The sequence below is a fragment of the Hippocampus guttulatus genome, chromosome 11 (assembly GCF_054856545.1).
Source record: "Hippocampus guttulatus isolate MCC_2025c chromosome 11, RoL_Hgut_1.0, whole genome shotgun sequence".
NCBI lineage: Eukaryota > Metazoa > Chordata > Actinopteri > Syngnathiformes > Syngnathidae > Hippocampus > Hippocampus guttulatus.
Window position 1 is genome coordinate 8,588,378 of NC_141271.1, and position 15,154 is coordinate 8,603,531.

Sequence of the window (15,154 nt, forward strand, 5' to 3'; positions counted from 1 at the left end):
ATGATGTCTCTGTGTCAAAACTAAGCATGAATAAGATCTTTGTGAAGACAGAGTGTTTGGATAAGATTTTAATAGATTGTGCATGCCTAATGAAGTGGCTCTTGAGTGTATATTGCTTCAAGAGTCCCTTAGGAGAGAAAACACCAGAATAAATATGTACCGCAGGACGGGTGGGGAGAATGAATGGAATATGCCTGGATGTGGACTGTCCTGCCGGCGTGTGTTGCGCACACGCGCTCAAGGTGGTTGCTTGGCTACAGACACGCAGAGCGCCCAGTTAACGTCGTCTTCACTCTCGGCTGATAGCTCACTTTAATCACACCTGCGTTTTTCACCAACATGTACATCAAAATTCAGAGCAGAGAACAACCTTGCAGCTTGATTGTTCATGATTAAAAAAAAGAAAAACAGAGGCTATTTTGTCCCATTTGCAGTACCGGTTTAGTGGACACTGTATGTCCATGGAAATGTTTTGAACTGTCCAAAATATTCATCACCCCTCTATGAGTGTATTGGAAATAATAATACATTTACATATTAATTGTAGACTTAATAATAATTAATCTGAGACTTAATTTTTTTTTTTTTTTTAAGGTTTAGTGCCGAGCCTCAGATTACCTACATTAAAGTTTAATCCACCCCTTATGGTCAAGCACAATGTTGCAATGGAAAAAAAATATATAAAAAGATAATTCTAAAAAATGCAACACAAAATTTGTCTGTAATACAATAGACTGCTGGAAAGTGAGTGGACTGATGTTTCCAAGATTGGAAAAATGAGCATGTCTTTATCTGCATTCCCATCACTGTGCTTTTTTTCCCCTCTTTTGTCAATGTGTGTGTGTGTGTGTGAACCAAATATGCAGCATTAATGTTATCATGGGGTAAAACTGGGGAGCTCTGAGCAGTAGACTGTAATAGACAGGTCAATGTGGCTTGATATATATATATATATATATATATATATATATATATATATATATATATATATATATATATACATATCTAATATATAAATATATATATTTTTTTAAATAATAAAAATTGTTGCCATTACATTATTCTGGGGGGGGGGGTATCTTCTGGAATCTAGTGTTCTCATTCCCCCCAAAAATAAATTAACGGTAATTAAAAATAAAGTGCACAACAGCATGAGCTTTACCTGTGAAGCCCATGAGAGCTCCTTCCCGGGCCTGCTGCCTCAGCCCCTCCACGTCTTTGTAGTCAATGTACACCAGGTCGATCGCCTGCAGCCCGAAAGCCTTGGCGGTGGTGACCACTTTCTGCCTGGCGTACAGCAGCTCCTTGGCATCCTTGGTCCGTGTGGCCCCTTTGGGTAAACACACACAGCACGCGGGTCACGTGTCAAGGTGTGAAAGGGAGCCGAGCTAATGCGAAAGGAAGCCAAGGGGTGCACAGGAAGTGAGGATAGCGAGGGGCGATGAGTGAGGAAGTCTGGAACATATACAGTATCACCGGAAACAAATGCTGCTCTCACGCAGGGGTGCATGACAGGAAAGTAAACAAACCCATTTTGCTTTTAGAGAATCCAGACATTAATATAGTTTATCTTACACTCCACTACCAATAATATTAGACATGTTTCTTAAGTTTGATGCAGTGCAGTTGTACACCACTATAAACTATTACCACAGTGACAAATTAATGTTTGAATTGGAATACAGGTACCTGTAAAGGCAGAATTTTATATGAGCATCTTGTATTGGATTGTATTTACTACATCGCAGGCAGCATCACAAAGAGACACATACAGCATGACGAGATAAACAAAGTCAGCTTCCAGTTGCAGCTGGGACTGAGCCAAAAAGGAGCAGGCTTTGAGAAAAGGGAGCGAGGAAGGTGGCATATCTGGTGAGTATATTGACTTGTTGACAGCTGTTGAACTGTCAACCAAGCTAGATAGCATTTAGCAGCCAAAGAATGAACACATCCACAGGTCACCAGATTTATAAGCGATGTTCAAACTTGGTGATTACACCGGAGTTGCTTCGAGCAGACAGGAGGTGGGGCTCGGTCTGAACCTAGCTTTAGAACCTGGTATCGACCATCTTGTTAACTTTAACACAGACACAGTGATTCACGTACTGTATGCAGAGCTGTTTCTCGCCATGCATACTTGAGGGACCAGGCAGAAATGTTAAGAGGGTATCTATCATATGACAGCATCTTTTTATTTTGTTTTACTATTTGCAATCATTGTTTCTTATGGCGCCACTGAACAACATGCAAAACACTACGAACACACTCGGGTATAGCAGGTAATGGCTATTATTGACAGGGTGCATATACAGTGCTCTGCAAAAGTATAAGCCCCCTTTTAACCTAGTTGACCTTTAGCCACATTTCAGGTTTCAAACAAAGATATACACTAAAATGTGATTTTATTTGGGGGGTGGGGGGTGAAGAATCAACACGAAGTGTGACACAATCATGAAGTGAATGAAATTTATGACATTTTAAACTTTTTTGTTCTTTTCTTTTTAAATAAAAAACTGATGGAATTTACACAAGTGCACGTTGGAGGGTTTTACGCAGGACGTGTGGGCACATTCATCGTCACAACGTGTCTATATTATCTACCTACCAACCTACCTCTAGTATCTATAGTATCAATCCATCCGCCACCCGTCCATCACTCCATCCGGGAAATAAACCCAGCTGTCAGTCACAACACACTGCACTTTTGCTTGTTGCTCTTATTTTAAAGTTCGAAATTGCACAAATGACATTGACAGACTGAAACTAAAATGACACCATAGACAACAGTTGTTAAATGTTCAATAAAAAATGTCTGATTGGTAAAAGGTTTTACATAATGTCAACAGTTTTGTGGCTTGATTCTGGTTCCAATCATTCCTGTGGAAATTGGTTTGAAATGCAAACAGTTTACAGAAAAAAAAAAAGGGGTATCTATTTACGTGTGTCACATTCCATCAGTGTTGCACCTCACCTGTAATGACTGCAATTAATGCACAAAAATGGAACCACGATGAACACAGGAAAGTGGCGTGATAGGTACCTATACTGGCGCAAAAGTCATCGGAACCGAACACCACACCGTCATGATGGAGGCCCGCCTCAGATGCGAGTCGACGGATTTCCTCGCATACCGCCTGGAGAGAAGCAAGGCAGGTGCGTTACAGGCCGCCAGTTAGTGGGCGAAACGGCAGAGTAAATCTTGAATCTAATTATACCCCAGTGTTTCAACTTCAAACAGTCTGGCTTTGTGATTTGCCTTCAAAAAGAACACCAAAAAACCCCCCCACGCATTACAAAAGTACATTCAGTCTTATTAAATATGATAATGAACGCAAAGCTTTTCCCTCGCCTTGACTCTCTATCAAGGGTGAAAATTAGAATACTAGACAACTCAGTAAGCCGCTGGTGGGTACAAACATGAAGGGACAGTGCCAGGACGTCTCCCTTTTTAAGTTTTGAAAAATCTCATGATGGTGAGAAATGCTTCGAGACAAGCCTTCATATCAGGTTTTATTTTTTTTAATTCATCTGCTCTTTTTAATCATGTGTAACAGCAGAACGAGGAGTGGACACTAATGCCCTTTCACTAAGGGGAAAATGAACAATTCTGAAGTAAAAAAAAAAAAAAGAGATATTTATTGGGATGGGACAATGTCTGAACTCTCTGAACTTCTGTTTCCATGTCAGTGACGTATTGAGCTCAAAAAATGTGCCGTCAGCAGAGGTCAACGTGGATAGAGACTGTAGTTTAAACTACTTGAGAGTAGAACAACCGCACCTCTGCTGATTACAGTGATGTAGTGCGCTCCATTTTGCACAGCATTCAATTCCAAACAAGCAACAGAATTTTTAGTGATTCATCACATAGCAGTTATGCTGCTGAAGGGAAGCATACTCAAAAAAGCCCCAAAATGAGTCTGGGAAGATGGAAAAATTAAATGTAACATTTGATACCAAGTGAGTTCAAAGAACTACGATCAAACATGAAAGAACTATTTCCTCCTAGATTCCAAAAATATGCATGGTGGGTTAATTGAACACTTTAAACTGTCCCTCGGTGTGACTGTGAGTGTGAATGGTTGTTTGTCTATGTGTGCCCTGCGATTGGCTGGCAACCAGTTCAGGGTGTACCCTGCTTGCTGCCCAAAGACAGCTGGGACAGGCTCTGGCACACCCGTGCCCCTTGTGAGGAGAAGCGGTTCGGACAATGAGTGGTTGGTATAAAAATGCATTCCGTTGTGGTCCGATTGCGACCATTTGTACCTGTATCTCCAAAATTGTTTGATGTTTACCTTGAAAAGCTTTATGATCTTAAAAAACACCCACAGAATATGATAGATATAAAAATAATACAAAAGTCAAACCATATACCTGTATGTTTAAAATATATAATTGTCATGATTTAATTCTAATTGTAGAGAGACAAGTCATCTAACACACTTAAAAATGTGTCATACAGAAATTTCGGCGGGGGGAGGGGATTGGAGGATGGGCTCCAGTCATTTTTAATTTACCTTAAAGTTGAGCAGGCCCACAGCCGTTTCCACAAAGGTCACCAGGCGAATAGGTCCCGTCAGCGGCCGTCCTTTCAAGCTGCGCTGAAACCTGTCAACGAACTGAAGAACACAGGCAGTGCGACTCATTAGCTCGTTGTTTGCGCGAACAGGAAAACAACACGGCACCGCGCAGTTCCGCTGAATTAATTTTGTTTGTACGGCAGACATACATCAGACATTTTGTATCCTCTGCAGATTTTAGCGGGAATGATAACATCAACCCCTTCCCGCCTTTTGATGATTCCCAAATTCATTTGTCATAGATGCTTAAATGAATAAATTAAAAGACGCGCCATGCTCCGAGGGACTGTAAAGTTGCTGCTCCTCACCGTGCAGCTGCCACCCTAAGTGCACTTACCACTGCATTATTAGCCCACTCCAAAGAGCTCACACTGCGCTATTGTGGGAGAATTAATTCAACGGGTAAAAAAAAAAAAAAAAAAAAAAAAAAGGAAAAAGGCAAAAGGAAAATGGAATTGAAATGTTCGGTAAGCGATATGACAGCTTTCAACATCTGTCATGGAGTAAAAAAGAAGAGAAGGCAAGCCCACCATTTTGATATGCATCTGCATCCAGCACGACCTGCGCCGCTCGCTTAGTAGCCATTACACGAAAAAACACGGCTAAAGGTTCAAACGCCAAAGAAGCAGACAGAATGACATATTTTACATGATCACCGGGGAATATTTCTTCGTTTTTGTGTGAAGTCTTCAAAAACGCTGCACGGCGACAGAGACTTGGCATGCACATGTAAATACACACAGTGTTTGCATACACATCAAGGTGAGAAGAAACAAGATTTGAAAAATCTTTGAAACGCGCGCACAAACACACACACAGGCACACACATCTATCGATGAAAGTACCGGTAGGGCCACTGGAGCAACAATGCGACACTTCTGCCGGGGTCTTTTTTTTTCCCCCCCTCGCTAATATGCGAGCTCACCTAGGCAGATCTTAAAACCGGAGTTAATTCTTTTAAAGACCAAAGCGTTCCAATTTTTTTCCAGCAGACCAGTTCACAGCGAGCCTTGGGACTGCCGGTGGGATAGCCCAAATTCCAAAATCTATCATCTGGAAACACACAAATGCCTCCTCCCTCCATCAGATATTTCTTTTCAAAGCCAGAACCCCCCCTTCCTCTGCAAACCGGAGGAGAAAACTTTGCGCCCCCTCGCCTTTTTCCATGATAATCTCAGGTAGGCAACCCAAAACGTACCCCCTTACTCGCTTGTCTGAAAGAACGAGGCCTGCATTGAAGGATTTCCAAAATAGGGCCAATTTTAATCATCTCTCCATTCAATCACAGCCAGGATAAATCATATCTGAAGAGATTTGCATAAATACAAACCCATCAAAGACTTTTCATCTTCAAAAGGCTCTTTTTTTTCCTTTCCAAGACCCCAGCAGGCTTTGTACTGTAATCATCTGAGGTCACAACCCGGTGGGAGCCTGGCTGCCATAGCAACGTGAACGCTGGGGGCTTAGTCGGGCATGGGACGGGCGGAGGGGAAGTGGGGGGGGGGTGCGTCTGAGAGTGTGAAAAGAGGGTGTAAGATAAATCTATTTTTGTGACAGAAGAAACAAGACAGATAGATGGCGGCCATTGTGGGGCAATGGCGCTGATATCACACACAACAACGGACATTGTTGGAGGGAAAAAAAAAAGCCCACTTCATTTAAGGGCCTCCAAGTGTCTCTGATTACATGTTTCCGTCCCCATATTCTCGTCTTCAGCTATTATGCACTTGGAGAGGCTGATTTACACGCCACAAAAGGTGCTTTCATTGTGCTTCTCTTGTGTACACCGGCCATTAGATGTCAATGGCTTTCACAACTAAGGGCCTTTAATTGAGACTCAATTGGGCTAGGTTTAATAAAAAAATAATATATATATATATATGTATATATATATATATATATATATATTTTTTTTAAAGGTGGGAAAAAAAAACGCCTCTTCTAAGCAGGCCTTCGGACAATTCAGCCAAAAGCAAGAGAAAGGAAGCGATAGCGGGACAAGTTTCAATTAATTTTGCTTCAAAAGGAGGCCAGATTAAATGTTTCCTGCTTGCTGAAGTGTTCATTTCACAGAGGGGAAGCGGAGAAAGGGATAAGGGGAGGTTACGGGAGGAGGAGGAGCAGGACGGGGGCGCCATTCTTTTGGCTTCACCAAATAGTGTGGCGGGGCAAAGAATGCTGCACGGCTCCGAATCTGTGTGAGAATTGTCCTGCAGACAAAAAAAAGAGGGTTGTTTTGTGGGGAGGGGTGGGGGTGGGGGGGGGGGGGGGGTTACGCCTGTTACAGCCCAATAAGGCCCGTCAGTCACAAAAGGGGTTGTGGGGTGCGGCTGAGAGGAGGTAGGGCCCTGCTAAAGATTTTCCACACAAAAGGAAACAAGCGAGTCCATCTTTTAGCGACAAATCAGTCTGGAGGCTCCTGGGCTAATATCAATTAAAAAAAAAAAAAAAAAGGAGGGGAAAAAAAGGAAAAAAATAAACAAGTGAGGGAGAGGGGGCATGGGGAGGGAGGAGATTTACTGCGCCTGCCTTACAAGAGTGGAAAGAATCAGACACATGCTTGCAACATAAGACGCCTCAATGCGCATGGAGAAACAGCAGAAAAGGCCAAGAAAACCACAATGGAAGAAAGAAGAGTTTAGGTGATAAAATAGGATGCATCCCCAATGACGCGTGTATGCACCTGCTGATGTTTGAACACACAAGTGAAAACACAAGTCATGTCAATAAACAGGTCACTTTTCTTCTCCTCTCATTGCACGGACCAAACAATCGCTTGCTGTTCTCTTCAAAGATTTTTGGCAAAACACAGCACAAATAAATCTTTGTTTAGGATCGAAAGAAACCAAGTACAAACAAGATTGAAACGAGACATTTGGCTTTGGAAATATATAAATAAAAATCTATATAGAATAACATGGGAGAAAAAAAACGAAATGGCAGTTATGACCCAATTACAGTGCTGGTCAATAAATTTTTATGAATATTTTTAATCAGAGATGCAAGTAAACTTTTCTTGATTCTTATTTTTTTCTTGATTGGAGTCTGCACCCATTTTCTATTATTACTTTTAGTATTATAATTACATGAATATGAATAACGTGATATATGTATTACTGTTTATGAATTAAGGGTTAATAGGTGGAACTTTTTTACTGAAAAGTCACAGCTCCGAATTACAAGGCATGTAGAATTCATATAGCTCAAGCTTTTATGGGACAAACTTAAAACATGAAAACTGATGTGGTTGAACCCCCCACCCCCCTTCCAAATAATTTTTTTTGAATCAGGGTCAAATATACGTTTGGGGATACATTTAGCCAGCTTTGTTTAAAATTTGCTGTTGAAAATATCGGGGCTACAGAGTGTTCTTTATTGGTCCAATTTTCCTCTAAATTTTTCGACTGATTTTTTTTCATCTACTCGCGCATGAGCGACGAGTAAATATGATGATATTTAATATTTTTGGCTGCTGGCAAATGTCTGCGAGACACTTCAGTAGTCCAAACAAAAAAAGGAGATGAACACTAAAGAAGGTAGACCAATGTGTGTGTGTGTGTGTGTGCGTGTGAGGAGAGGAGGGGGGTAATTAGCCACTGTGATTGGCTCATGTGTGAAATAAAGCAGAACTTTGGGTTATTACATGGATGTACAGGTTTCACTTATCTTAAAATAATAACTTAAATAATCATCAATGGCGAATCTAATATTTTTTCCAACCCAAATATTAGGTCATATAAATGCGATTGGGATACAGTACCTCCAATGAACGGGACATTGGGTTGTGTTGTGCGCATGCTTCATCTGCAAGGAATCTTCAGGTTTGATTAAATACATTTTTAGCCACATGTTCCGGCGACAAAATAGTCTTGAGTGAGCGGAGGCAAAGGTGCAGTTATGAGCTCCATTACGCTTATGAAGCAAATCCACACAAATGTCTGCCTCTTGAGCAGCAGCCAAGAAAAACACTGTGGTCCATCCACGATCTTGCCACAGGGATCAATTCCCACTTTTACTGTGAAATGGAAAAGCAGGTTATGATTGCTTTGAAGATTCTCGTGGTTTCCTCTTACTTCTTGAGTTTGTGTAAGGATAATGCTACGTTTCATAGACCCAGGGGACATGGGAAGAAATATCGCAGGGTTTTAAAAGTTATGTTCTTTGTTTTGGTGAAATAGGTCACATGTTGGATCACATTGAAAACCCATTTCATAATTTGACCGCATTTTAATGATGGATGATCGATAGATGACCACAGAATTTTGTGCTATTGTTATTTTGTGGGGGTGGGATGATCACTCTTTGCAAGCGCTGAACTCGTGTTTCCACATTGGAAAAAAAAATGCCTGTGGGTTGTGCCATAACAGTCGCATGTGTGGATGTATTGCGGACTTCTTTTGACAGGAAACTAGTTTTGCTCTCATGGTTGGAGATGTGCAGCCCTGAGACAGAAATTAAGAAATTAAGTATAATGTGGAAGAAACAAGAATACCTTTACGGATAAGAATGCACATTTAAAAACTCACCAATGCAGAATCATACCATTAGGATGGATGGAAAGTATAAAGCAACTCTGAAATATGTTACATTTAAAAAAAAATGTTAAAGTCTGAAAAACATTTACATTTGGGAAGATCCTCTAAGGCACAAATATTTAAGAACCTACCCACTGAATTTCTTGAGTGTCCTCCACTTTGGGCAGCATTAGGGCAGGGGGGAGAACCTCAGCCTGAAGGACAACTTGTAGGTCAGCCTCAGCTAAACCACTGGACACCGAGTTGACCCTCACACACTTCTCCGTCCGGCCCAGGTTCAATTCAGCCAACATCCTGGGAATGTTTTCCCTGGCCTCTGTCTGGAATAGTGGAAAAAAGTTAAACCAAGTCAAGGAGCAACAACTGCACATTGATGCACAAAACAATAAAACGCATTGTTCTTTGTTCTTTTAAAGAAAACATTCATGCAAAAACAGAGCAGGAAGGGAGGCGAGGACGTTAAATGGAGGGAAAAGAAAATCAAAGTAAGGACTTGCAGTTCCAAATTCTACCAGTACCAAAACATATGCCACTATATTTAAAACAGATGCCCGGGAATGGAAAAAAAGGGGTGTTGGAATGATGGGAATGACGTCCTGTTACTGAGAAGAGCGAGCTTTCTCTTTGTGGGAGAAATGTGGTCTGAGTTAAACAACACAAGGAAACGGAAGCTTCTAAGTTGTCAGGTTTGATCAGAGACTGGGGCTGTTGATGGACCATTTTGGGTTTGCGAAAATGCTTTTCATTGTATGAGAGGGAAATTACTCTAAAATGAGGGCGAATGGCTGGGAGCTTTTGAAAGCCAAAATCAAATCGTCAGGATGGGCAAAAAATATATTTTTTGGTTTTTTTGTGATCATGGAAATAGCTTATCACTCATACCATATCACAACAAAACAATGACAGAAATAGTCGACGGACGTGAAGGGTGCAAGGCTCACCGACTGGCAAAGATAGTCTGTCAATAAGTTTACAATGTGTCGACTACAAAACTTTGGGAGGATGCACAAGCAGAATCATTTGGCTAAAGCCACCTTTGTTAAAGGTGGCTTGTGCATTTGCATGAAGTTTCTGCAATTTGGTTACGCTTGCTTCCTTTCAAGAAGGCATTGGCGTATCACTATTAAATTGTTAAAACTAAAACATTTCAATAATCAGCCAATTGAATGTTGTTATTAAGCCTATCCTGCTGGTAAAAAAATAAATATCCTTTAAAAATACACAGGTATGTATCAAAGAGAAACTGTGGACAAATCTAACATCAGAGCCGTACGTCAAAATGTCTGTAAAATTAGGTTGATTTGCATTAGATTAAGTCATGTGAGCATTTATGGGGAACCCCCTCCATCGACATGGGGCCGCTACTGAGAAAAAAAAAGTCCCAATTACGACCTACTCCAATGCAGAACTCCACTTGATATTATGAACACCCTTCTAAAGCTATCAAAGTTGTTTTCAAAGAATGCGGTATTTAAAAAAAACAAACAACCCCCCCCCCCCCCCCACCCCAACATGTTGTACTTTAAAGGAGTCAATATTGGTCATCCATGGCTGGTCTCAACAAATGACCAACGTGGTGATCTTGGAACCTCTGATTGCACAATTATGTTGTCATGCTCATGAGCCAGTGATTGCGGGCTTCATCTTTGTAATTTAAAACGGAAAGGGTTTTTTACAAGGCCATCATTCACGTTTCATAAAACTGCCAGGACATCTGCTGCTCGTGGCAACCGTGGAAAACTGATTCAAGCGAATTACTGTCTGACATTGATCACCGGACCAAATCAACTGCCACCTACAAATCAAATGGCCTTAAATATTGTTGGATCAAACAGGCTGAGGAGAGTTGAATGGTTTTACTGTAACGAGAAACTGAATCAAAATCATTGCTGCCCTTCTCTTATGATGATATTCCAGAATCTATTATGCTGTTGCTGAGATGATGATGGCAAGAAATGTTTGGGAAGATAGTCAGCTCACTGTGCCCTATTTTTTTTTAATCATCTATAAAGTACGGAATGTTAATCTACAAGACACCTTGACCCCTACTGGATGTGCTACTCAAGACTTGAATAAAACCCTTTGAAAAGAAAGATTTTTACATTAATGGACAGCCGTCCAACAAGTTGCTTCAAAGCTCCCTCTCCGTATCACCTGGTGCCCCACGGAGCGCTCTCCCCGACATCAGCTCCATCTCCTCTTTGATTCCCTCCATCATCTTCATCATTAGAAGCTGACATGCGGGGAAGGCAGGTGAGCAACTCGTCAGCGAGTGAAGACAGGGTCTCTGAACGTGAGAGAACAAGCAGCTCCTTAACGTGTATCCTGAAACTCGGGATCCCGCCGAGTCCAGTGTGCAATAGACTCAGCATGGCTACCGCCTTGTTGACATCACATCCGACTAGAAAATGAACATGGAGTTAAAGTTCAATAAGGTGGAACTTCTCCCCTTCTCGAAATACTACGGGGAATTCCTGCCGTTAGCAAACTCTGGAAGACTGTAGCGTTTCCGTCTTCCCACAGTCTCCATTCCGACCGGACTAAATCTGACAAGAAATGGCCAATGCCAATTTCAAGCTTTTCCAAAACAGAGGCTCTGAAACAATCAGGTTCAACGCCTTGTAGGTCTTTCTAACTCCAAACAATACTACTATCCCCAAATTATTGTAGTCAGTTTTGCTACTTTTAATTATTGCAGTACAGTGAACCCTTGCTATATCGCACTTCATTTATCGCGGCTTCACTACATCGTATTTTTTTCCCTCCAAAGTACTGTATTCAGAAAGAAATGTTGAATGACTCAGAGGTTTTGTACATGACTGAACGCATGTTTGGTTCCCGGCACGATGTCGACCAATGACAGCACGAGTGGATTGATCCTGTGAGCTGATGGGCTGCGCATCTTCGCAGCCACACCCAGCACCTTCCCTTGTGTCTCGTCACGCTGTTGACTCTCTGATCAGTGTCTTGTCATGCTGTTGACGCTCTGACTGTTGGCCTGCCTCTCTCTGGCATACTATTTTCTGTTGTGTTTGCTACATGTGTGGCGGGGAAAGCGAGAGAGAGAGAGAGAGAGAGAGAGAGAAATTGTCCCTGGGTGTGAGCGTGGATGGTTGTTCGTCTGTGTGTGCCCTGGGATTGGCTGGCTGGCCACCAGTTCAGGGTGTGCCTTGCTTACTGCCCGAAGACAGCTGGGTTAGACTCAAGTACGCTCGCAACCCTTGTGAGGATAAGCGGATTAGAAGATGGATGGATGGATTTTGCATGATCGCTTTCGTGTCAGTGCAGTCGTTAGTTCTTCAGTCTCGAATCATTTCTAAACCCTACATTTGTCTCGATTAGTTTGTCTGTGTTTCTCTATGTCAATAATGTCTTCACGCTTCATGACCTGAGCACCTTCACACTGCACCTGCGAGTTCAGTCATGCAAGCTGTTTTCCATGTTAGGCAGGTGCGCTCATTTCCAAACAAGCAATTATCTGATCATCAAGATCACAGGTTCATTATAGTTCATTTGTTCACTTGGTCTGGTTTTGAATGGTTATCGAGTTTTGAAAACACATTTATTCTTGGCATCTTGGCACACTCATTTGTGGTTGTGAAGAGGAATATGCTCAATGCCATTTGCTCTGCTATAGTAAGGGTGATCTTATGTTATGATGGCATCTTTTAAAATTAACGTTCTATAGCCATAGCCTCTGACGAGTTATCAGCACACGTCATCAGTACACAACCACATTAATGTTCTTGGGAGCTGTTTTTAACTTATTTACTTTCAAACTGCAGTTTATCTTATCTGAAATTATATTATATTATAGATTATAACTCTGCACAGAGGCTGTTTAGACTCCATTTTGGTAATTTTACAGATGAGAGCAGGCAGGCTGATCTGTGAGAGGGAGGGCTGCACCGCCATTGGAATGATAATAACAGCTGAATTCAGTCATGGCCAATTGCAGCGGCCACTTTCATTCCCTTTAATTGTAGTGCGCGAGTCGTGCATTGGAGCAGGGGTGTCAATTTCATTTTTGTCAGGGGGCACACTGTTATGGTTTCCTTTGGAGAGGTGTTATAAGGAACAACCAAAAACTGTATACACAACCATTGATGAATACCTTTGTTGTTTTGAAATCAGAGGCCAGTCAGAACTGTTTGTTCAACTATGATTACTTTTGTATTTTAAAGAGGGGATCGTAACAAAAACAGTACTTGAAAAATCTCAACATTTTTTTAAAGTGAAGGCAATTTGCAATTTTGCTATTTTAGCATGAAATGAAGTGGATGCACATAATTTGCTTTCGTGGGCCACATAAAATTATGTGGCAGACCAGTTCTGGCCCTCGGGCCTTAGGTTTCATACCCGTGTACTAGAATATCAACATGGTGGAAGCACAACTGTGCCAAGATGTGGGCATTTGGAGACTGCACCCTTCAAATCGTTTGGTCATATCACCCCCATAGTTATGACACCCTGTTCGTTGATTTAAAATATATATTACAAATGATTCGGAGGGTTTGATGCATGCTGTTCAGGGATTTATCAATGAAATGTGTCGCATTAGACCAGATATCTAACCTACACTGGCATTAGATGTGGTCTAAAGGTTGAGATTGACTTCCTGCCACCACATTTTCTCTCTACCTGGCGCATCTACGAGACACTTCCTTTGCTGTGCTTGGCACACGCACAGTGATATGCTTGGGCTGATACGAAAATCAGGATTAGACTGCATTTGGGCCATGGCTCAGATGCACTGTTTACAAAAAAAGAGCCCTTAAAGTTAAAGCTGCACTGTCACAGTAATCGATTAACAAGGACCCTAAATGATGGCAGATATACAAAAACTACCAACCAAATTGACTGAAAGGTGCTTATGATCAAGCCAGGGATGGATCTATTACACGATGGGAGGCTCACTGCCTAGTTGTGAGTCTTGGCAGCCTATTTGAGATTTTTCTTCAAGTATCTTGTGCATTTTTGGTGTCAAGCAGATGTTTAAACCTGTGGAGGGAAAGACACCCACTTACTTAAAACGCTAAATATGAAATATTCAGTATTCATGGGCCAACAGACTAAATCAATATTTCCCAGGAGCTTGTCAAAGGTTTAGTCATTCGAGACCACTTCAAGGCAGAGTGGATCTTTCAGTGTCCACAGGAATAACACACACTCAACCGAGGTCATGTGGCAGTTGACAGGTGGCTGCATAATTTATGTAAAATTGAAAATCTCTGGTGTCGGACACCGGTTCATGCATAGGCCATAGCTCATATCGTGACTGCACCGCCAACAGCGAAAAGGTAATAGCGCGTAATAATGTCATGCATTGAACATCTAATCTCCGCTCAGCTGCATGCACTACGACACAGGTCTTTCTCTGCTTCAATGGCTTATAGGAAGAACAGCGCTAGGAAAACCATCAGTTTGATGATTCATATGCATCAGGGGCAATGTTAAACTCTGTGACCACCAGGCACTACAGTTTGATACACATTCTTTTAAGTTTACATTGCCAAAGAGCAGCATATTCAAATTGTGGTTAGTTCTTTTGGAATCGTGGTTAGTTTGATTACGTCACAATTGGGATCTGGCTTTGAATGTCCATTGGAGCATGCGCAGCGTTTGTTCTCCCTCTGCTCATTCTGAATTGACAGTAGGTGTGAACATTTTTTGTGCGCTGTGACTAACTGGCAACAAGCCCAGGGTGTACCTCGCTTTTTGGCCAAAGTCAGCTGAGCCCCACTTGCGGTCAGACTGAATAAGAGTTGGAACTGTTCCCGCAATGCGATTATATATATACAAAATATAAAAATTATAAATGTGTGTGTGTGCGTGCGTTGGGGGGGGGGGGGCAAACTATGGCCCTTCTAATCTGCACTGCCGAGGCTTGTTAGAAACTTGTCCAAATCATTGACAAAATTAGGACTGCAAAACTGCATGATCTTTGTCATCTAATGTCCGATGTCCCACAAGGTGGCACATGTTGGGCCATTCTGCGCTACTTTGCTCTAACCATCCATGGCGTTAGAGTTGGCCCAAAAA

The 15,154-nt window shown here is 41.8% G+C and overlaps 1 protein-coding gene across 1 annotated transcript in view; it reads right to left on the reverse strand.

The window, feature by feature from the left end:
- The window catches only part of clybl (citrate lyase beta like), a 64,166-nt gene that overhangs the window by 11,013 nt on the left and 37,999 nt on the right, over positions 1 to 15,154 (reverse strand). Inside the window, exons 3-6 of the mRNA XM_086124433.1 lie at positions 9,244 to 9,432; positions 4,515 to 4,616; positions 3,041 to 3,134; positions 1,163 to 1,330 (exon numbers count right to left, since the gene is read on the reverse strand). Of these exons, the coding sequence (XP_085980559.1) occupies positions 1,163 to 1,330; positions 3,041 to 3,134; positions 4,515 to 4,616; positions 9,244 to 9,432 (553 nt within the window). The remainder of the gene's footprint in view (positions 1 to 1,162; positions 1,331 to 3,040; positions 3,135 to 4,514; positions 4,617 to 9,243; positions 9,433 to 15,154) is intronic.